We start from the raw sequence: 23,233 nt of genomic DNA on the forward strand, positions 1-23,233 counted from the left end.
TCTATGGAACCCATCCAATTCACCTGTTCTCCAGCACTTGGGACTTCAACCTCCAACACGCGCTCGTCGCGGCCGGCTGGGGGCGCTGCGGCCGACGTCCGGCCGGATGCTAATGAGCTCGGAGGCCCCGCCCCCTGCCGGAAGTGGCTGCGGCGGGGGCGGGCACAGTGAGAGGGGCCTGGCGGCCGTGCGGGAGCCATGGCGGCCACGGAGGCGGCGGCGGCTGAGTCTGCGGGTCCGGCCCCGGGTGTCCCGGTCACGCCGGCGAGCACGCGGGGAGCCGCCGCCGCCTCAAGCCCGTGGAGGCCGTCGGAGTCGCGACTGCAAGGCAGTCGACCGCGACTGGCCAGGGCTCGGGCCGCGGCCCCGGTGCCACCGGCCCGGGAGCTGATCCAGCCGTCTGTGAGCGAGCTGTCCCGGGCTGTGCGCACCAATATTCTGTGCACTGTGCGCGGCTGCGGCAAGATCCTGCCCAACAGTCCTGCGCTCAACATGCACCTAGTCAAGAGCCACCGACTGCAGGTGAGCGGGCCGCGGCGGGGGCGCGGGATGTGCGGGGTTTGCGCGGTGCCCTGCCACCTGAGCCCGACCGAGCACGGCGAGAGCGCGGGGCGCGCACACGCACGGAGCCAGCAGCTTCTCGGTGGCGTGCCCACAACACCTCAACGAGCTGCCTGTTTACCCGGGTGCGGAGGATGAGCGACAGGTGATGCCGCCAAGGCACCCTGATGCAGCCCTACAGGCTTTCCACCCCTCCCATGAAACCGCCGGTGGGTCCTACCTGGTCATTCAAAAGCAGCTGCGGGTTGAGCTCCGTGCACTTGAGCTACAAGTTTCACAAGGTTGCTAAGATCAACTCTGAGCAGGAATGAGACGGGAGGGAGGTTTCTCCCGTGGATCTGTAGGAGGAGGTCCACCGGTAGAGAGTGTGACGGTTGTCTGACCCAAACCTCCCCGTGTTACATAAATGGGGACGGTGGTTTTCAAACCAACGTTATACTCTGGAAGCTTGGACAAAATCAGATGTTAGGACCCCATGCCAGACCTGTTAAGTCACAGCTTCTCAGCTTTTACAGTAGGAAGCTTCCTTCCACCATCAGATCTCTGTGCCTCCTGTGCTCCGACTGGAAAACGCAAGTCACTGAAAGCAGTTTTATGCACGTTTACCCTGCTCAGATTTGACTCATTACTTCGGGTTGCAGCATCTATCTGACCTTCAGGTAAAGCCACCTCGGGCAATCCCCCGAGAACTCCCTAACAGCAACTTTGAGGTTTTAGTCTGTCGTAGGGCAAATACCTGCGTCGTTCTTGAAGGGATGCCCTGCCTTTACTTAGCACCTGGACACAAGAGGCAACAGTGATCTCAGAGAAAGGTCAGTCAGGAAATGTCAGCAGGGGCATGCCAAGGAAGTTCTGTGTAGAGGATTGGGCCTTCCAGAACACACAAGTACAACTCATTGCTGACTTGGACCTGCAGTTTTCTGTTTCATCCTAAATGTTAACTCTTCCTCATCATGATTTTGGTGGACAGCGTGTGCCTGTAAGAGTTCCACAGCCTAATCGCTCAGTTCCTAACTATTACAGTTAACAACCATAACCTGCCTTCAGTGTGGTCCCCCTGGCTGAAGGATACATAGCCCATGTCCTCGGATAGGGCAGGCTGACCTCAAACTCACTATGTAGCTGAGAATAACCTTGAATTCTTGATCCTCCTGTGCTGATCCCAAGTGCTGAGACTGCAGGTGGGGGCCATCATTCCCATTTTTATTCAGTGCTTGGGATCAAATCCAGGATTTCATGAATGCTGGGCAAGCGCTCATCTGAGCTCTATCCAGGTGGTTTCTAATCACAAGACAAAGCTGCCTGTCGGTTGGTCTGACCAAGGGCTGGCGTCCTTAGTGTTGGCTGCAGTGACTCTAGCCAGCATTTCTTAGCAAGGTATTTGTTCTTTTCTCTGTTGGGAGCACTATACCCCCAAAACTTGGTAATGTCTTGGATGTGCAAAGATGCCACTGGCTGTGGAGAAGTGATGTGATGGTGTGCTGTAGATTCTGATAATGATTTAAGTGCTCAAAGCTTAGAAATGCACAAGAGGCCAGGTATGACAGGTGACAGGAGGAACCAGTCTGAGCCAGTACAGGCTTGGCTTGGTTTAGTTGGGTTCAGTTGAGTCTTGCTATTTAGCCCTGGCTAGCCAGAATTCACTCTGTGGACCAGAGGAGCCTTAAACTTACCAGGAATGTTCTCGCCTCCACCTCCCAAGTGCGAGGACTTCAGTGTGCTCCACCATGGCCCGCTCTAGCAAATGTGGATATCAACAGTCAGACGTTTACTCAGATTTGAGTATGTCAGTACCAGAGTCCTCTCTGGCATAGAGCCTGTGTGAAGTAAGAACCGTCATTCTTTTTTCAGATTCTCTTATCTGGAGACAGCAGTGAACAGGCTGGTCCATTCCTTATCCCAGATATTGGCAACAGAAAGATGGGCTGTGGGAGAAGATTCCAGCTTTGTCTCTGGAAGCTTTGTTTAGCAGTATTTAAACTGCCTCAGGGCTATGGCTGCTGTTTCCCTGTCAGGCAGCTCACTTCCTGCAACCTCCGCCTTGGTAACCTCAGGGCCCACAGCTCCTAGACATCTGTTGTCTGATGGAAAGGGAGTCTGTTTTTTTCTAATGAAGGGGCTTGTGTGACATAGCCCTACCTTTGTGGTAAGACCTCAAGGTAGCAATTATGTGTACCCTCAAGCTGGCCACTACGCAGAAGTTCTTGTCAGTTCAATTCTTGACATGTGTTATTCTCAAGATATTATTAGGAAAGAAAAGAGTGTCATGAGGACATATAGTCCCCAGAAAGAAGGCCCTATGAGTGTGGGGGAGCAGGACTGATCTCTCCAGCCCCATACTGGCTGAGTTTCTTCAACTCAGTGGAAATCCTCATTGTCTTGGCTACAGCTACTTGAGTGATTCTAATTTTGTTCCCTGTTTTTCTGTTTTCCTGGCCATGATAATTTTTCTCTCCCCTACCAGTGGTTGTATGGTTATTATATTCTAATCTACCCTGCAGCCTAATACCCAAGCCCTTCTGAAGGTTGGCAGATAAGGCTGAGGAATTGTAATCGGTCTTTGGTTTGATGCAGGTTCTCGAAATAAATGTTTATATTCCACGCCCTGAAAGGAAGTGTGGACATGTCATCAGCCAGCCATGCCTGCAGTGGGCTCGGCAGAGAGAGGGAGTGATGATGCAGTGAGGAGAGAGCTAAAATGATCCGGAGGATGAGTGGGAGGAAGTAGGCTCTGCCTGGCTGCTGGAGAGGCATTTGAAAGCAGGGAAGGGCACAGGTGGGCACTCCAGAGCCTGTCATCGAGTGGCATTTGGCTTCTTAAGGCCCAGTGTAGCGATCCTGTGTTCTGCTCCAGCCAGGGATATGTGTTCAGTGGCTTAGAAAGGTTGCAGCAGGTTGCTCCATAAACTGTCTTATATGATGACGACTCACTTTCCGCTTAGAGTGGGCTCCTTGGTGCTTTTGGCAAGGATGGTGAGTGCCAGAGAGTTTGCGCCACCATCTGGTCTTCTTGACTCTACTCTTCGGCCCCACACCCTTGGCCCGCCTTTTCTGTTCTTTAAAGTCTTTTTATTTCTTTCATCTTTGTGCATGCGTGCATGTCAGAAGTATGGACGCTTACAGAGGCCAGAAGCCAGCACTGTGTCGTTGTGAGCTTCCAGCGGTCACGTGGGTGCTAGAAACTGAACTCTGCAAGAGCAGCCACTGCTCTTAACCATGGAGCCACCTCCCTGCACCACCACCCCCAAGCCCACTCCTTTGCTCTCTGTCTTTACTCCAGTCTTGTTTTGTGGAGGCTTTGTTGTGTGGTGTAAAGACGGAGCCTGGGGACTCACTCCTGCTGGCAAGTGCTTCTCACTGAGCGACATCCTTGGTCCCCACCATCTTGGTTTTGGGGACCATCTTCTCTTTTGCAGATTCCTAAAATATTTAAATATTATTATTTAAATTTGTCATTTTTTAATATTAGTAATGATAATGTTATCTTAATAAAGTGTCCCCACGTTTCCATCTGAGAGAGGAGTGTTTGGCTGGGAGTAGAATACCCTACAAGCAAGAAGTAGAGCTAAAGGAGCCACCAGCAGTGGGGAGAGTCAAGGAGTGAGAGAAGGACTGTGTGCCAGGGGAGTTCGGACTCTCATTCCAACCACAGACACATGGTGTCCTCAGACGAGCGCATGTCTGACTGTGCAGAGGAAAGGCTACCATGGCTCCTGTTGTACGGTGTGCAGTTGTCTCCTCTCCCCAGCCAGCCTTTCAGCTCACTGGCTCAGAATGAGCAGAAAGAAACCTCAAAGCCCTGTGGGCACCTATGATAAAGGAGCTGGCCCCCCAGAAAGAGGGAAGTGTGGGGCGGTGGGTGGCTGCCGGGGCAGAGGAGTTTAGCTCCATTTGCACGAGGGATATGGTCTCAACCCTACATAATCCTCACTTCCAGGTCTGGTGGGCCTGGTGAGCGTGACACACAATACGCAAGTTCACATGGAACATTTACTGAAAACTCAGAGCCAACCAGTACCACAAATGGGAAATTTAAATTACAGGCTGAGCACCTACAATGCTCCAAATCCAGAACTCTGACCATCAACCTGAGGCTCGAAAACCTTTCAGTTTAGGAGCGTCTGGGGTTTTCCAGCTAGGGACACTGAGACAGTGAAGTCTGTGCAGATATTTGAATCTCAGTCAGTTCTGGTCCCAAGCACTTTGTAAAGGACATTTCGGTGTGAGTTCCATTAGGTGTAAAAGCAGTGCAAGAAAGGGTGAGGACAGGGGTTGGGGATTTGGCTCAGTGGCAGAGCGCTTGCCTAGGAAGCGCAAGGCCCTGGGTTCGGTCCCCAGCTCCGAAAAAAGAACCAAAAAAAAAAAAAAAAAAAAAAAAAAAGAAAGGGTGAGGACCTGAGTGTCTCAGGCCAGGAAGGTGTGGACATGGTGACACAGGGAAGCTGCTGAAATGGACCGCACAAGGTGATGGCACAGGGACATTTTAAAAATATTCATCTGGGAACAAAATTTAACATTTTTTTTTTTTTGGTTCTTTTTTTCGGAGCTGGGGACCGAACCCAGGGCCTTGCGCTTCCTAGGTAAGCGCTCTACCACTGGGCTAAATCCCCAGCCCCAAAATTTAACATTTTAAAATTATTTCTGAAATACTAATTAAAGATATAGCTCAATGGTTAGGAGTGAGTTCCGCTTTTACAGTGGACTGGGTTCAGCTCCCAGCATCCACACAGATGCTCACACCACATGCAGCTCTAGTTGCAGGTGACCTGACGCCCTCTTCTGGCCTGCATAGTGCATAGGCTTGGCATGTTTGTGGTATGCAAAAACTCATGCATACACACACAGTACTTCAGAATAAATATTTTTATTTTTTTAAAGATTTACTTACATATATATATATATATATATACACACACACACACACACACACAGTATTCTGACTTCATGTGTACTTATACACAAGAAGAGGGCACCAGATTTCATTATAGACAGTTAATGAGCCACGATGTGGTTGCTGAGAATTAAACTCAGGACCTCTGGAAGAGCAACCAGTGTTCCTAACCTCTGAGCCATCTCTCCAGCCCCAGAATAAAATTTTACATACATACATACATACATACATACATACATACATACATACATGGCAGAATACCCAGGATGCCTCTTTGGGCACATTTAATAGCTTGAGACCTGATGAAGGAGACAGCTCGTGAATGTGACTTGGCAGAAGGAACTCCACCATGGACATGTGAATTAAGGAGCTGGGAAGCACCTTTCACTTGAACATTCTCCTATGCGTCTCCTCTCACTGATAATAGTTCAAACGTTTCCCATTAAACAGATGATCAGAGGCCAGTGCTTCCAACCTGTGGGTCCTGACCCCCAAATATCAGCTACCCTGCACGGCAGATATTTACACTACAACTCCTAACAGTGGCAAAGTGAGAGTTAGGAAGTAGCAACAAAGTCATTTTACGGTTAGAGTTCACCAGACAGAACATGAGGAACTGTGGTAAAGGTCGCAGCCTTAGGACCTTCACAAGGTAAGGGAACTCGTTTATGATGTCAAGTCTTTTGGCAAAAGGAGAAGTGCAGGGCTGTAGAGATGGCTCAGTCGGCCCCACAAGACAGTAACAATAAAGAGTAAACAGCAAAGGTGAAGCCTGGAGCTGGAGAGATGGCCTGGTGACTAAGAGTGCTGCCTGCTCTTGCAGAGGACCGGACTGTGGCTACTAGCTCCCACATGGGTTCATTCACAGCCCTGGGAACCCGGGCTGTCCTGGCCGCAGTGGGTACTGCACACGGGACAGACACACACAATACTCATAAGTAAGAATAGTTTTAAGGTCATAAGGGCAAGCAGTAAAGTAAAGCTGTGTTGCAGAGTAGGTAGTGCAGAAGCAAAAACAGAAAAGGCCAACTGCGGTGGCAGCTTAGAAGGATCGGGAGGACCTAGAATCATGTACTTTGGTTAAACAGGGACAGATGAAGACTTTTACTGGAAACAAGAGAAAGGAGACTTCTGTGGGGGACCACTTAAATATGAAAATGACTTTCTAGACCAGCAGTTCTCAACCTGTGGGTTCAGTCCCTTTTGGGGGTCAAATGACCCTTTCACGGGGTCACATACCAGACATCCTACACACCAGATATTTATGATTGATGACAGTGCCAAAATTACAGTTGTGACGTAGCAACAAAACAATGTTATGGTTGGTGGTCACCACAACATGAGGAACCCCGGCATCAGGGGTTGAGAACCACTTCCATAGACAGTGCTGTGACATGGTCCTGACAAGTGGACCATCTGAAATGGACAGTCATGTGACGGAGTCTGAACAAAACAAGCGTCCTTCCCTCTCAGCGAGTGTGCAGTCAGTGAGGCCACAGTACCTGTAAGAACCTGGGGAAGACTTGGGCCAGTAGGTTAGTAACATCTCGCACTGAGTGTGCAGCAGACAGGGTGCTGTGCCCCAGGGCGCTGTGCCTCTTAGCAGGATGCCGGGGGAATGGGATTTCTAGGTGGTCTGCAGCAGCTGCCACCTGAGCCCGCCACTCATTTCTTTCTCTGATGACCTGGAGACAAGCAGGCCATGGCCCACCCCTCCTTTACAGCCAGCTGGGAGGGGTCAGACAAGAATTAGGTCTGAGGCCAGCAGGAATCTAGGGCGTGGGTAGCCACACAGAGGACCTGGATTTGATCCCCAATAGAACCCAAGTAAAATGCCTGGTGTGGTAAGGTAGCATGTGCTTGTAATCCCAGGCCTAGCAAATTCCAGACCAATAAGAGAGACTCTCATTCCTGAGGGTGTCACCAAGGTTTTCGCTAACCTCCACATATAGAATATACACATGCGTTTAATTTTTTTTTTTTTTGGTTCTTTTTTTTCGGAGCTGGGGACCGAACCCAGGACCTTGTGCTTCCTAGGTAAGCGCTCTACCACTGAGCTAAATCCCCAGCCCCGCGTTTAAATTTTTTAAAACTCCCAGTTGACATCGCTTATAGCCTGGTGTGGTGTATGTGTATGTCCAAAGAGCAGGCTGACGTGAGCCTCAGAGCCATCCCAAGCAACATACTAAAAGCCATGTCTCTTAAAATACTTTACATTTTATTTATTTTTATTAGTCGTCATAATAGTAGGGGTGGCTTGCTTGTGTCGTCAGAAGACAGCCTTTAAGAAATGGTGCACACCTTCTATCATTGGCTCTGTGCGTGGTTAACACGGACGGGCACCTCACCTGCCCAGAATTAAACAAAGAAAGAAATTAGTAAAACATTTTAAAAGCTGGACAAGGTAACACAAACATTCCATTTCCAGGCCACTTCTGAGTATGAGTCTGAGAAGTTCAAGGCTAGCCTAGACTACTCAGTGAGGCCTTGTAAAGGAGAGTCTGGGAGGAGAAACCGGATATGGCAAAATACTGGTTAAGAAAAATTGAGTTGCACTTAGCAAAAATTTACCAGAATTGGGAGGTGGCTCAATGGTTACTGCTGGCAGCTCACAGCCATCTATACTTTGTAACTCCAATACCAGAGTTCATTCTGAGACTCTTTAGGTCTCAGTGGGCACCAACCACACAGAATGCAACAGAAGGGTTAAGAGAAAGGGTGTAGGACCTTGTATTGCTCATTATACCGCAAACAGCCAATGCCTACAATCAGACTACTGCTGAAGCTACTTTAGGTGACAGGATATGATAATCAGATCCAAGTCCCAGCTGGGAACACAGCTACCCTTGCCTAGTGTGTGAAGCCTGGGTCAGTCCTCAGTACGATGGAGGTGAGCAGGAAGGTCTTCACATAGTGTCTATAAAGTACATGTGATGCACGACCCACGTGTGGGGGCCACACCTACATTAGTGCTGGCTGGGAAGGGAGCCGAGAGGAACACTGGAGCTCCTTAGCCACCAGCCTGGTGGAGTCGAAGAGCTCACGTTCAGTGAGTGTATCAGTCAGGTTCTCTAGTAACTGGGCTTACAGAATGAATCTCCCTGTATGAAGGGGATCTATTGGGAGGACTTACAGGCGCAGTCTAGCTAATCTAACAATGGCTGGCTGTGCACAGAAAGCTCAGGAATCAAGTAGTTGCTCAGTCCACAGGCTGAAAGTCTGAGCCTGTCTTCTGTATATGCTGGAGTCCCAAAGAAGTAGGCTCCAATGCCGGTGAAGGAATGCTGTGCTAGCAAGGGGAGGGCAAGCAGGCAGAGAGCAGAGGCTTCCTTCTTATATGTCCTAACATAAACTTCTGGCAGAAAGTGAGGCCCACACTGAAGGTGTGTCTTCCTACCTCAGATGTCCAGACTGAGAATGGATACACCCATTTCAAACCTAGCAAAAGATCTCTCACAGGTGTGCCCTCCATTTTTGGATTGCAGCTCATTCCAGACATAGTCAAGTTGACAACCAAGAGTAGCCATCACAGAAAGGGACCATGTCTCCAAAATATAAGATGGAGGGCCAGTGAGACAGCCCACCAGGTCAAGGTGCTGGGCTGTCCAGCCTAATGCCCTAAGGGCAGTCCCTGGATACAAGAACAAGAGACTTTTACAAATTGTTCTACATGTGTTCTGTGGCACATGCATACACATACTAAATAAATAAACATGATTCTTGAAAGTAAAGATTAAATGGAGAATGATTTAGGCCTGCTGTTGACCTCTGACCTTTATACATTTGCGCTTCATGCATGTGTGTGCAGACTCCTACACGCAGTAAAAACTGGAAAGCCACCGTGCTCCCAGTGAGGACAGTATCCTCTCAGGCTGAGACTGTGACTGTTGAGGATGACACCCAGGAGCAAGGGCAGCCTGACGTGTGGGGGCTGGGAGGACCGTGCCCACCAACAGCCTGTCACGATGAGTTTTGTAAGACAGTCGCTGAGCTAAATGTGGGGCTGCACCTTTAATTCCAGGCAAAGCTTTGATTTTGAGGCCAGCTTGGTCTACACAGAGAGACCCTATCTTGAAGAAAGAAAAAAAAAAGATGGTAACTGCTGGATTTTACTTTTGCAGGATGGCATAGTAAATCCAACAATAAGAAAAGATTTGAAAACTGTACCGAAATTCTACTGTTGTCCAATCAAAGGATGCCCTCGAGGCCCTGACAGACCATTTTCTCAGTTTTCTCTGGTTAAACAGGTATGTGACTGACAGCACTTTTCCAAGGTGTATGTGTTAATTACGTTGCTGTTACCATGCTAAAACACTATGACCAAGCTGGAGAGACAGCTCCGTGGTTAAGGGCAATGGTTGCTCTTCCCGAGGACCTGCATTCAGTTCCCAGCACCCACGGGGCGAAACTTACAAAGGTCTGTAGCTGCAGTTCCAAAAAATTCCACACTCTGCTGGCCTCTGTAGGAACTACACATATGCTATACATAGACATACATGCACATAAAATACCCAAACACATAAAATAAGGATAAATGAATTTTTTAAATAAACAAGTAAAACATTGTGACTGAGGCAGCTTATAGCAGGAAGTGATTGTTTGACTTACAGTTCCAGTGAAGTGAGGGTCCGTCATGGCTGGAAGCAGGCAGCATGACTGGAGCAGGAGCTGAGTGTTCATGTCTTAAACTGCAAGCAGGAAACACAAAGAGCAAACTAGGAATAGCACGTGGCTTTGAGCCTCACGGGCCATCCTCAGGGCCATACATTCACCAACTTCTCCATATCTCCTAAACGTAACCAGACAGCCAGCAGTCCACTGGGGAGCAAGGATCCGAGTACCTGAGCCTCTGAAGCCATCAGACCAGCACAGTGCATACAGATGGCATAAACTCAGTGTGTGCCGTATCTGCTGAGCAGGCATAAGCAGTGCATACAGATGGCAGACTCAGTGTGTGCCGTATCTGCTGAGCAGGCATAAGCAGAGGTCCAAATGTGAGTGGGAGCCTCTGCCCAGGTTCCTCAGTCAGCGTGGGTGTAAGACGAGGCTTGTTCTGGAGTGAAAGGCCCATACCCAGGTTTGTAGAGGAAGGAACACAATCCAGCCAAGAGTTAGAGCATTTATGCTGCATACAGCTGAGGAGGTGTGCCTCTGAGGGCAGCAGCAAGACACAAGGCCAAGAAGGAAGAACATTCGGAAGGCCAGAAAGGCTGCTGTCTTGTGAGCAGGAAGGGACCCAGCTACTGAGGAAAGAGAGATTGGAGATGAAAAGATGGCCCAGTGGCTAAAAAGCACATACTACTCTTGGAGAAGACCAAAGTTCCACAAGAGTTTAAACAGAAATGAAGTGGTTCCTGCTGACTGCCGTCCTGGAGACACTGCAGAGAACACTGTCTTAGGGTTTCTATTGTGGGACCCAAAAAGCAAGGTGGGGAGTAAAGGGTTTGTTCAGCTTACACCTCCAGGTCGTAGCCCATCCATCACTGGAGGAGGTCAGGACAGGACTCAAGCAGAGCAGGAAATGGAGCTGACGCAGAGGCCAGAAGGCACTTACAGGTTTGCTCATCATGGTCTGCTCAACCTGCCTTCTTGTAGAGCCCAGGACCTGCAGCCCAGAGATGGCCACACCCACAGTGGGCCAGGCCTCCCCATTGATTACTAACAAGAAAGCGTCCTTACAGCCTGGTCTTACTGAGGCGTTTTCTCCTGAGGCTCCCTCCCTTCAGATAACTGTAGCGTAGGTCACAATGACATAAACTTGGCCGGCACACTGTATACTCTTGCCCACAGCACCTAATGTGTAGCTGAGACTCTGAACACACGGGCTGCTTCCAAGGCAGCCTGCCCACTGTGCATAAGGAGAGGCATATGTTAGACTGAGGTTTGTCCACTGGCAAATGCTATACCTGTGATCGTGGGGAAGCTGGGCGTGTGGGTGGGTCTGAATGCGAGGCTGCCTCTCATCGTTCTCTGCAGCACTTTATGAAAATGCATGCGGAGAAGAAGCACAAGTGCAGTAAGTGCAGTAACTCCTATGGCACCGAGTGGGACCTGAGAAGACACGAGGAAGATTGTGGCAAGACCTTCCAGTGTACGTGTGGCTGTCCCTATGCCAGCAGAACCGCACTGCAGTCTCACATCTACCGGACTGGCCACGAGATCCCTGCAGAACACAGGTGAAGCCCTGTGAGGAGTTGGACATGGGACTTCCTGAGCAGCCAGCCACAGAGGGGGCAGAGGGAACAGGGAAGGGACCTGTGGCTTTAAAAAGGGTGCTTCTGGGATAGCAGCAGGAACGGTAGAGCCCCAGGCCAGGACCTCTTTATTTTTTTATTTGAGGCTGCGCCTATTGATTACAGGTGTGTCCTCCTGGGGCAGCCCGGGTGCTGGGGTCTCAGGGGTGTGCCACAGTGCCCAGCACAGCCTGAAAAGCTGATCCGGGTGCTTTGTGGTTTGAAAGATATTTTATTTTTACCTGTGTGTATGTGTGTATCAGTATGTGTATGTGAATAGCATGTGTATGCGGGTTCCTACAGAGGCTAGAAGAGGGCATTGGAGCCCCTGGAACTGGAGTTACTGGTGGTGTGATCGGCCTGATGTGGGTGCTGGAAACCAAATTCAGATCCTCTGGAAAGCAGCAAGTGCCCTAACCACTGAGCCACCTCTCCAGCACACAGTTCCTGGTGCTCCCTTCCTGTTCCCATCTGAAAAGCTCAACTTCAGGCATCTTCTCTAGAAAAACAGATTGCTGAGAGCTCAGCGTTAGACTGTGACTCGTGTTTCCTTTCGTCTGTTTACCTACAGTCTGAGGTGCTGAGGATTGGCTCGGGGACCCTGAATGCGGAGCAAGGGCTCAGCCCTGAGTCACTGCCAGTCCTCATCCTTTCTTCTTTGACACCAGCCCTGGACTCTCTCTGAACCTTAGGCTGCTCTTACACATCCTGCCTAGCCTGGGTAGCTAGAACTAGAATTACAGAGTCAGCTTTAAATTTCATTTTAAAATATCAAATTTACATTTGGTGTGGTGGCTTTCTGCTGTAGGTGTGATACTTATAAGCTTCTTGATTTTAAAGTTCCTGATTTTAAAGATCTATCCTAAGGGAGATGATGGCTCAGTGAGGACAGGCTCTTGCCTTCAAGCCTGACAACTGAATTGAGCCTCAGGACCCATGTGGTAGGAGGAGAGAACGGATTCCCGTGAGTTGTACTATGTGTACTGCTTTAAAACTCCAAGTTGAGAATGGAGTGTATTTAACACATTTGTGAAATCCCTTAGGAGAAGCAGGAAAGATCCCAAAAGTTAAGGCCAGAGCTAGAGTAAGTCTCTGAAGAGAGGTTTCCAAGTGCAAGCCTAACTCTCAGCACAGCCAGAAAGGAAGCATCATCACCGTCTGAATCCCCCCCTCCTGTGGGAAATGGCACTGAGTAAGGAAGACATGGTAGGGTACTCAGTGAAAGCTACCCTTCGGGGGCTGGAGAGATGGCTCAGCAGTTAGGACAGCCTTCTGCTCTTACAGAATTCCTGAGTCCGGTTCCCAAACAGCTCAAAACCACCCATAACTCTAGCTCCAAGGAATCCCAAACCCACTCCAACCTCTGTCGCCTTGTACGCATAACTAACACAGACACACACGCACGCACATGAATAAATATGTGTCATCTTAAAGTTGAACTGATTTTGCTGTGTTCTGTTTCCAGAGACCCACCTAGTAAAAAAAGGAAGATAGAAAGCCAAACGCTGTCCACTAAAACCATTGGACCACTGGGTGACCAACCAGCCCCTCGCCAAGATGCCCATGAGCCACGTGCTTCGGAAGTGAAGCTAGCAGCCTCCCTTGAAGACTCTTGTAGCTCCCACACCAAAAAGCAGAGCTTCCCAACGCCTCCTAGGTGCCCCCAGAAGCTGCTTCTACCAAAGCCCAAGGTGGCTCTGGTTAAACTCCCAGTCATGCAGTTTTCCCCTGTGCCTGTCTTTGTGCCTACAGCGGACTCCTCGGCCCAGCCCGTGGTGTTAGGTGTGGATCACAGTTCTGCAGCGGGTGCTGTGCACTTAGTACCCTTGTCAGTAGGAACCTTGATCCTCAGCCTGGATTCAGAGGCCTGCTCTCTGAAGGAGAGCCTACCTCTCTCAAAAATTATCAGTCCTGTTGTCGAGCCAATGAATACAGGTGTTCAGGTGAACTTGGGCAAAAGTCTGTGTCGTCCTTTGCAAGAGGGCGGGAGTGTGTGTCAGAAGAACAGCATTTCCTCAGCCAACGTGCAGACAGATCTGTCATATGCCTCAGCCAACTTGATACCCTCTGCTCAGTGGCTTGGCCCCGACTCCTCTGTGTCATCGTGTTCTCAGACTGACCTGTCCTTTGATTCTCAAGTGTCCCTTCCTGTTAGTGTCCACACCCAGACGTTGGTGCCCAGCTCTAAGGTCACTTCATCCATAGCTGCCCAGACAGATGCGTTTCTAGACGCCTGTTTCCAGCCCAGTGGGGTCTCCAGAGAAACCCAAACCTGTAGGATACAAAACCGCACAGATGACCCAGTGCCGGTAGGCCACCCTGGGCTGTGTGGGGACATTTTTGAAGGCGTCCATTCGTCATATGGTGTGCCCAGCGACAACATCATGAGTAGCAGTTTAGTTGCAGAGACAGTAACTCACAGTCTGGTACCTCAGAGTGACCCCAAGATCCTAAGCCAAGTCATGGAAAAGTCTGCGCCCGTGTTAAACTTCAGTGCCCAGAACAGCATGCTTCCTTCACAAAACATGACCGATAACCAGACCCAAACCATAGATCTACTGAGTGACCTAGAAAACATCTTGTCCAGTAATCTGCCAGGCCAAACGCTGGATAACCGGAGTCTCTTGTCTGACACAAACCCCGGGCCTGACGCCCAGCTCCCATCAGGTTCAGCGCAGAACTCCGGGATTGATTTTGATATTGAAGAGTTCCTCTCAGCCTCAAATATCCAGACTCAGACTGAGGAGAGTGAACTCAGCTCCATGAGCACTGAGCCCGTCTTGGAGTCCCTGGACATCGAGACACAGACTGACCTCTTCCTGTCCGATCCCTGCACACAGCCCTATGGGCTCAGGGCAGGTTCGGGTTTCCTGGGCCTCGAGATGTTTGACACACAGACCCAGACAGACTTGAACTTCTTCCTGGACAGCAGTCCTCACCTGCCCCTGGGCAGCATCCTGAGACACTCTAGCTTCTCCATGAGCACCGACTCCTCTGACACAGAAACCCAAACGGAAGGGGCCTCCCCAGCTCGACATGCACCCACGCTGGAGAGCAAGGTCCAGCTGAGCAGCACAGAAACACAGACCATGAGTTCTGGCTTCGAGCCCCTGGGGAACTTGTTCCTCACCAGCAACGAGACTCAGACAGCAATGGATGACTTCCTTCTAGCTGATTTGGCCTGGAATACGATGGAGTCCCAGTTCAGTTCTGTGGAAACCCAGACATGCGCAGAGCTGCATGCTGTCTCCAGCTTCTGAAAGTGCAACCAGGCACCCCACTCCTTGTGGGCTTAGAACATGGGGACAGGGACAGCGGCATGGACTGGGGTGCAGTCAGTGGGGCAGCTGTTTGGGTTCTCTGCAGTTCTTGGTGTTTTGTACTCGTGAACACAAGATTGGTGTGCAAATGTGAGTGTATTATAAAGTGTAAAGTGTTGCTCTTAAGTGTCGCCTGCGTCTGCTCCTGTGTAGCCATTCTATTTTACACTGTAAAACTTAGACCTGTCTAGTTAAAGCCTAGCTTACCAGGCAGTAGGGTGCAAGCTTTGCAACTGCTTTAACTGAGGAACGGCACACTTAAATGGCACCTCAAACGCTCAGACAACGCTTGTGTGGCTGCTGACTCCTGAGATGCCACCACCTTGCCTTGTCACGTCCCTCTGACTTGGAAGCACCAGGGGAAGCCATAGCTGTCTTTAGCTTTTATGACAGTTTTTAGTCTCTGCTGTCTCTTCTCTCCCAAGCTGTGACTGCTGGCAGCTTTGTGTGCCATCCTTCTCTCTGTGAGGTGACCGGCCATTGTGGGAACAGCGAGCACTTAGTGTAAATAACAGTTTAGTAAGAGGAAGGCATCCAGCCTGTGGAGATGTGCACTGTGGAAACCCATCGTCTTTTTTTTTGTTGTTGTTTTTTATCTTGGGCTGATCCTGCTTCATGGAAAAGCTTTTCTCTTCTCTCTTGATAGTGTTGATCAAAAAGATCTCTGTGACCAAATCTGTGGGATTGCCACGTGACAGACAGTAGCCAGCTGTAATTACACAGGGGCTAGATGGTAGTTACTGGTTGACCCCAGAGCTTCTAGCTCTCTATAAATTGGGGTTCCTGTGACTCCCCACTCTTTGTGCTCGGTTGATTTGCTAGAACTCAGGGATACCGTTTCTGTGAAGGGTTAGACTGGGTAGAAAGGGGGCAGAGTACGTCCATGGCTTCTCTAGGCACAACACCAACCACGTCTGTGTGGTTCCTTGCAGAAACCTTCCAAACCCAGTCTTGCAGGGTTAATGGCTCCTTCGTTGTGTGGGTAGAGAGTTAACTTAAACCATTAGTGATCAACTTAACCTTGAGTGTTACCCTTCCCAGTTGCGTTGGGGGGTAGGGATGAAGCTGTAAATATCCCAACCTTTCAGTCATTAGTTATGCCTTGGTCTCCCCTGTGACTTGTCCCCATCCTAATATTACCCGGAAGCTAGCAGCTACCAATGACCTCATAGCAAGCAAAAGCAAAATATGTTTCCGAATGCTTCGGGTTTGGGGGAAGTTATGTGCAAATACACACTTTACATCACCACCCCACAAACATCCTTCCTGCTCCACAGGAGACCGTGGGCCTACCCGACTGTAATGTACTCAGAGACCCTCTAAGGATTAAAAAGGAAAATGTGGGATGAGGAAAAGACATTTCTGCCCAGCCCCCTGTCAGTATGCTGCACTTCGAACCTTGATAGGAGGAGCAGGGCCCTCAGAGTCTTTCCTTCCATCCACCCCCATCTTTTCCTTCGCTCAGGCAAACAGATGATGTGTACCTTGAGACTAGCAACTGTAGAATAGATCCATCAGTAGTATGCTAACCTAGAGCCTGTTAGGATACATTCTTTAAAGAGGAAAAAGTCTGGAGACTAACTGCTCCAATAGATAAAACACTCTCATTCTGAGTGGAGAGTGAGGTCTAGCATGCCTTGGGGGGCTCTCTGTGCTAAGTAGATCATGGATTCATAGCTGTTGCCCAACTCAGAGGCAAATCAGAATGAGCACAGCCTGGGGACCCTTTCAGTCTAGCTTGGAAATCCCTGTTCTTTCTGTAGCATAGGTTTGTGCTGCCACAAGCTGAACCTTCAAAATAAAACCTAAGGGGGCTGGTGATGACTCATTAAATAAATTGGTATTGCTGCCGTCCTGTCCCATTCACCCGATGCAAAGGACTTGGTAATGGGCTAATAACACACCCGGCAGAGGAGTGCAACCCAGGAGCTAAACCGTGGTTTTGGTCACAGTCGTCTGTGAATGTGAGTTTCAGAAGAGACATAAAGCCTTAACTTAGATTTTCTGTTGTGTTGGAATTGTCGCTGCCTTAACGCTCAAGCCCTGTTTAAGCCCTCCGGCCCCGGGAGAGCTGCATGTGTGCTCGTGGTTCTTTGTAAATAGAAGTGCAGTGATCTATGGCTTTAAGTTTTTGTGTCTGTGGCAATGTGTCTTTATATATAGTTACAGGAAAAAGAATGGAGCATGTAATTGTCCTTCATGTGCAAGAACTGTTCCCACCAAACCTTAGTTACCTGAACTCCCCTAAGGTTGTAAACATAAATTCAGTGATTAAAGAGAATTCTACACCTTTCTGTGTGGGTTTTGTCTACACTTACGATGCGAGTCTGTTGCCCTTTTAGTGAACTTGTGTATTTCAGAAGATGGTAATGAAATGGTTGTGCCCAGTTACTTTCACGAAAAGACAATGACACTTCCCTGAGCAGGTACCTGAGGGATGAAGAGGTGGCTTGGTGGTTCGGACAGCTTGATGCCCTTCCCAAGGACCCAGTTTGATTGCCAGCACCCATATCACAACCAGCCGTAGCTCTAGCTTCAAGGCTTTGATGCCCTCTGGACTTGGGAGGGAGGGCACCCTACACATGTGCAGACACGACATTCATAAATTAAACAATAAAAGTATAAGCCCAGCACAGTGGTACTGGCCTTTAATCCCAGCACTCACAGGCAGAAGCAGGCCAGTTACTATGAGTTCAAGGCCAGCCAAGTCTACTTAGTAAGTTCCTAGGAACAGCCAGGGCTGAATAGTGAGACCCTTTGTCAAAAACACATCTCTTTTGCATTTTAGATAGATATGACATACCTTGGGTCATTTTTAGGAAAGTTTATTATTGTTAATAATTCTGTATGCCTTTAATCTAGCACTAGCAGGCAGATCTCTGAGATCAAGACCAGCTTAGTCTACATATAGAGTAATCTTGATAGCCAGGGCTGTAATACAGAGAAACCTGCCTCGAAGAAACAAAATAATTCACTCATTCATGCACTCAGCACGTTTGATCCTGGTGTAATGGGCTACCTTCTCTCCCTGAACAGCTAAGACTAAAACAAGAGAAACAGCAAGTCAGTGGCTTTTTGCTGTGTTGCTGATCTACAGGAAAGATAAACCTGTGTTTTTGCTCCCTTTGATAAAAGGAAAATTTTGAGTTTTTGTAGCCTTATATGAAAGATACTGAGTCCAGTTCGGTATTACTTTTTCATTTGTAGAAAATGGCCAGCACTGGTCTGGCTGTGAAATCCCTCTAGAAGCTGATGGGGCTGCGTTCTCACTTGTGTGGATCCCATTACGATGTGTATATTAACTTCATCTGAATCTGATCATCCCGACTGGCACCACGGTAGCTGGGAAGGGAGCTTAGGGAATAAACCACCCGGCATCCTCACTTGAGGAATGAAGTGGACCGGAGTGGGCACAGCAGCCCACCAGTATGCAATCCCGGAGAGAGAAGATGGAACCCCTGGAGCAAGCTGGCTAACTAGACCGGCCTTGGCGGTGAGCTCTGAGTTCAATTGAGAGGCTATGCCTCCATGAGAAAGGTGGAGAGAATTAAGGGCGACTCCCAGTATCAACTTCCACATGAATATGTTCACCCACATACATGTGTGAACATACATATGAACATATGCATACATGCAGACCACACACAGACACATTTAAAATGGAAAAAGAAAATAAATTCCCCAAAGAGCACTTGCTATAGATATTTGTGTTTCTTTCTTGGCTTTTTGAGACAAGAGCCTTGCCACGTAGCCCTGGCCTGGCACAGTGCAGGTGATCCTGCCTCAGGCTCCCGAGGCTTCGACTGATACATTTAAACGGAAGCATTGAATGCTTGCTCAAGGCCTTTAGAGATCATAAGGAAGGGATCTGGGACCGAGTGCTATGAAATTGTGTTCTCTTTCTTCTTATATCAGTGCATCCGTGCTGTCACCAGAAGAGTGTTCAAGTGTCACTGATCTGATAGTGGGAGAGGACAACATAGACGCCACATAGACCCCACATCCAGATGTGTCTCCCATTGTTAAAAGACAGGAATTTTCATCTAGTTTCTTCAGCCAAACGCTGCCTAGTACGATATTCTTAGGACCATAGAGAGCCTTGGTTGTCTGTGTGGTGCTCAAAGGGCCCTTTCTGTTGCCAGGGCTGTCTCTGTCAGCAGACACACTGGTGCCTTAGTTCACACATTAGGACATACGGACTATGGGACAAATGGAGAGGGGTCTCAGGCTCTGGGTTCTCAAGCAGTTAATAACATGGACTACACTGAAAGGGGAGTTTTGGGGAGGAAGAAGGGCCAAACAGGGTGAGTGAACAAAGAACACTGTCTGCTTGAACTGCATCAACAAGGCTCCTTGTTCTTTTAAAAGACTACATTTTATATTATCTTACTAAGTAACAAAATAAAGCCGTTTGTGACTGCTCTAAATGGATGGATTTCAGAGGCCAGCCTACAGTAAGCATATTGGCTCTCAGAGGTCTCTATTAACCTTCAGTTCCTTGAAGCAAGTACAAGACAGACGGCTACCAAATGGACAACAGCAACGAGATAAACAATTTTGTGAAAAAGAGTCATAGTCCAGAGAGTATGTCTAAAATGAAAGCAAGGTTGAAAATAGTTCTATGGTGACTTGTCATCTCCCTCAGAGTTCTTCGCTCAACATCAAAGTTCTGTGCTCAACATGGGCAGAGACCTGTTGGCTCTAGAATGGTGAACCGTAAAGCCTGCCACACATAAATGAAACCTTGTTCTGAGCATAGCATCGCCTTGCTGCTGCCCCTCATGCAGCTATTTGAGCTGGGCTGTCTGGTGACCCCGTGGCTGTTTGGGCCCCAAGTGAGATGTGAATACTTGACTGCCTTTTAAATATGCTGGTTGGGTTGGAATCTGAAACAGATCTCTCTTACTTTGTCTTTCTTTTCCTGTGCTAATGCAACTTCAGAAAATTTAGAGCCAATGCAAAACAAAAACAAAAAACCAAAGAGAAATCCTTGCCAGAAGTCGGTGCATCCAAATCGACTTGTCATAGATAACCATTCAAATTCTCTTCAGCGGAGCTGGGCACAACGCTCACAGGTTTAGAGCACTGGCTGCCCTTGCAGAGGTCCTGGTTCAGTTCTCAGCATCCACCTTGCAGCTCACAACCACTTCTGACCCCAGTTCCAGAGGACTTATTTGATATCTTCTTCTGGCCTCCATGTACGTGGTACACAAACACGCAGACAAAACACTCAGGAACATAAATCAAATCTAGTGAATTCTCGTTCTCAGAAACTTCTAAAATTGACATTTCTGTATGATGCCAACCTCGGCAAACTACTTTAGGAATTGTTTACTCTGCTTTATTTCTGTTCTCGGAAATTATTTTTGTCTCGCTGCTTGGAAGTCTGGTACTGCTAGTAAACTACACTAGTTTCAATCCTTTTTTTTCCCATTTGCAGCTTTTTTATAGAAAGGTGTATTTTTGTGTCTTGTAGACACTGACACGCACAGACTTCTGCATGTATTACAAGAAGCAGCCTCTCCAGAGGGGACTCATCTCTGGCTGGAGCAGTGTCACCAAGAGTCGTTTTCTTGCTATATTCCCTCAGCAGGATAGGAGGTTACATTTTCCCCTAAGCCCCAGGCCTAGCTAGTCTCAGGCACTTGGCCACTTTAACAGTATCCTCTCTCTAGCTCGGTTTAGCTTGTATCTCTGTAGATGAAGACACCCCAGACCTTGCTCCGGTTTTGTGGAGATTAGTTTAAGCCACCTACCAGTCCTGTGATAAGCTGAGGGAAAGGCAAAAGGTGACAGGAATTTGAGTTTCCATTGGCTTCCCAGCCACTAACACCAACAGGAAGCCATATGTCTTGTGTGGAACATGTTATATTGAAAGTGCTGTGCCTTGAACTACCTAGCGGTCATGGCCTCACTTGGTCTTGTCTCCAGTGCTCTGCAAACCTAGCACAGAAAGTGACACCACCGGTCATTCTTCATTCCTTTGCTTTTGATATAAACATTTCCATTGAAATTGATGCGTGGGATTCTGGCAGGACCAGATGGGGTTTCCACATGGTTTGGGGCCACTCAAAAGGCCTTGATATATATCACAAGCACGTGTCACCACACCCAGTTTTATGTCGTCCTGGAGATTGAACCTAAGGCCTCGTTGGTGTTCGGGAAGCACTGTGTCATCATCAAAGCTCTCCCGACTCAAGGCTCTGGGATCTATGCAGAAGTGGGGTCAGAAAGACTGTAAAAGCCAGAGGTAACGGATGACTTCAAAGAACGTGTCTCCTAGACACAACAGGAGGGACTGATGCACATAGGAATTTACAGAGACAGTGGCAGCATGCACATGGCCCACACAGGTTGAAGCCAGATAGGGGTCCAGCACTGAGAGTAGGAAGTAGACATGGATACCCAGCCTTTAACCAAAAAGCTATTTGCAACTGGTATTCACTGACATTAGAAAAATGTTTCCTCCAATGGAGTGTCACTGGATAGGTGACCCCACTCCACGGCCAGCCCCAGGCCCAGTAGTAATTAGCCAACACAAAACAAACTTCAGGGCTGATTCTTGGGGAACTTTCCTTTTGGTTTGGCGATTTTTGTGTGTGTCTTTTGGGCCTTTTTCTTGTTTGATTTTCATTTTGTGGGTTTTGTTTTGGAAAGTGAGAGAGGAAGAACATGAAGTTGGGTTGCAGGGAGGGGAAGGGATCTGGGACGAGTGGGGAGGGGAAGAAACATGACCTAAATATATTGTATGATAAAACATACTTCTTCCCAACGTATCAGCTTCAAGAAATGTGTGTAAGCCATGATGACGAACGCTTTTAATCCCAGCACTCAGGAGGCAGAGGCAGGAGGATCTCTGACTTTGAGGCCAGAGTGAGCTCCAAGACAGCCAGTGATATATAGTGAGACCTTGACCCAAAAAACAAAACTACAGGAAAAGGGGGAAGGCTTTATTAAGAGAACCAAGTGCATTAAAATACCCCCATGCTTTTGGTCAGCAGTTCTAGAAGTGCTAAAAATAGTCATAAGTGCAGACAATTATATGAAAACTTCAGTACGAGGGAAAAACCAAACCTCTAAAAATTAACACGCTAATGGTTACTAGAATAAAGCATCTCTGAGGAGCAGAACGGCAGCATCTGCAGTTCCATTTATGAGGTAAGCTAATGATATGGGGAGGAAAAATGGTCAAAATTATTGTGTGAAGATATATATATATATATATATATGTATGTATGTATATATATATATATATATATATATATATATTTTTTTTTTAGAAAGATTGCAGGCACTGTATCGGGCACTTAAATAATCCTGAGCAGGGAAGTGACAGTGCGAAAAGTTCATATGTCCACAGAGGCATCCTCAGGATATCATCTGGTCAAAAAGACAAACAAACAAACAAGCAAACAAACAACAAACACAAGAGATGCCCACAGGGATGCCTTCCTATATTCCCCCAAATCCTGAGGATCGCCTGTCAGGGCCAGCCTGGATTACATTCTGAGTTCTCACTTCACAGAAACAAGGGAGGAGGAACTGGCAGGACGGTTCTGTGGGTAAAGGGACTTGCTGCCAAGCCTCATGACCCAAATCCAATTCCTAGGACCCACTTGGAGAACTGACTCCAGTAGGCAGTTCTCTGACTGTCAAACATGTGTCACATTCATGTCATGTCACATTCACATGTGTACACACACACACACACACGTGCACATGTGCACACAAATGTAATAAACTTGTATGGGCTTATAGTGGAGCTCCTGGGTTAAAGTCAAGGCTTTGCTTGTACTACCAGACCCCAACTCCTGTATCCCCAACAAGTCTCAGAAAATATGAGCCCTTTTTTCAGATTGGGCCTCCTCCCAAGTTATTTTAAGGGACTCAGAGGAAGAGCACTGTCTGTCATATGTTCCCACCAAGACCTATAGAACTTTCAGAGTGTAGGTCCATGTGTGTGGAGGTCGGAGGGCCACCTTGCATGCTGACCCTCACCTTCCCCACTGAGACAGGGTCTTCTGCATTGCTTTTCCATGGTGTACACAGGCTGGTGGACCAGTAGCTTCCAGGGCCTTTCCTGTCTTTGCTTCAGTCTCCCTGGAAGAGCACTGACATTACCTACGCCCACACTGAGTTTGTTTTTATTTTTTTTTCTTCTTTTTTCTTTCTTTTTTTTTTTTTTTTCGGAGCTGGGGACCGAACCCAGGGCCTTGCGCTCGCTAGGC

The 23,233-nt window shown here is 48.3% G+C and overlaps 1 protein-coding gene across 2 annotated transcripts; it reads left to right on the forward strand.

Moving 5' to 3' along the window:
• The first annotated feature begins 198 nt into the window (after nucleotides 1–198).
• Nucleotides 199–17,299, forward strand: Atmin (ATM interactor). 2 transcript variants are annotated; one of them, NM_001191786.2, is made up of 4 exons: nucleotides 199–522; nucleotides 9,574–9,699; nucleotides 11,429–11,628; nucleotides 13,151–17,298. In NM_001191786.2, exons 1-4 carry the CDS (start codon nucleotides 199–201, stop codon nucleotides 14,943–14,945), a joined length of 2,445 nt encoding a protein of 814 aa, NP_001178715.1. In that variant the 3' UTR covers nucleotides 14,946–17,298. The 2 variants fall into 2 exon arrangements, with proteins under 2 accessions (NP_001178715.1, XP_038953732.1); XM_039097804.1 differs by lacking the exons at nucleotides 199–522; nucleotides 11,429–11,628 and having other exon boundaries at nucleotides 9,568–9,699; nucleotides 13,151–17,299.
• Nucleotides 17,300–23,233: the final 5,934 nt, after the last annotated feature.

Source organism: Rattus norvegicus, chromosome 19, assembly GCF_036323735.1.
Source record: "Rattus norvegicus strain BN/NHsdMcwi chromosome 19, GRCr8, whole genome shotgun sequence".
In the NCBI taxonomy this organism is placed as follows: Eukaryota; Metazoa; Chordata; class Mammalia; order Rodentia; family Muridae; genus Rattus; species Rattus norvegicus.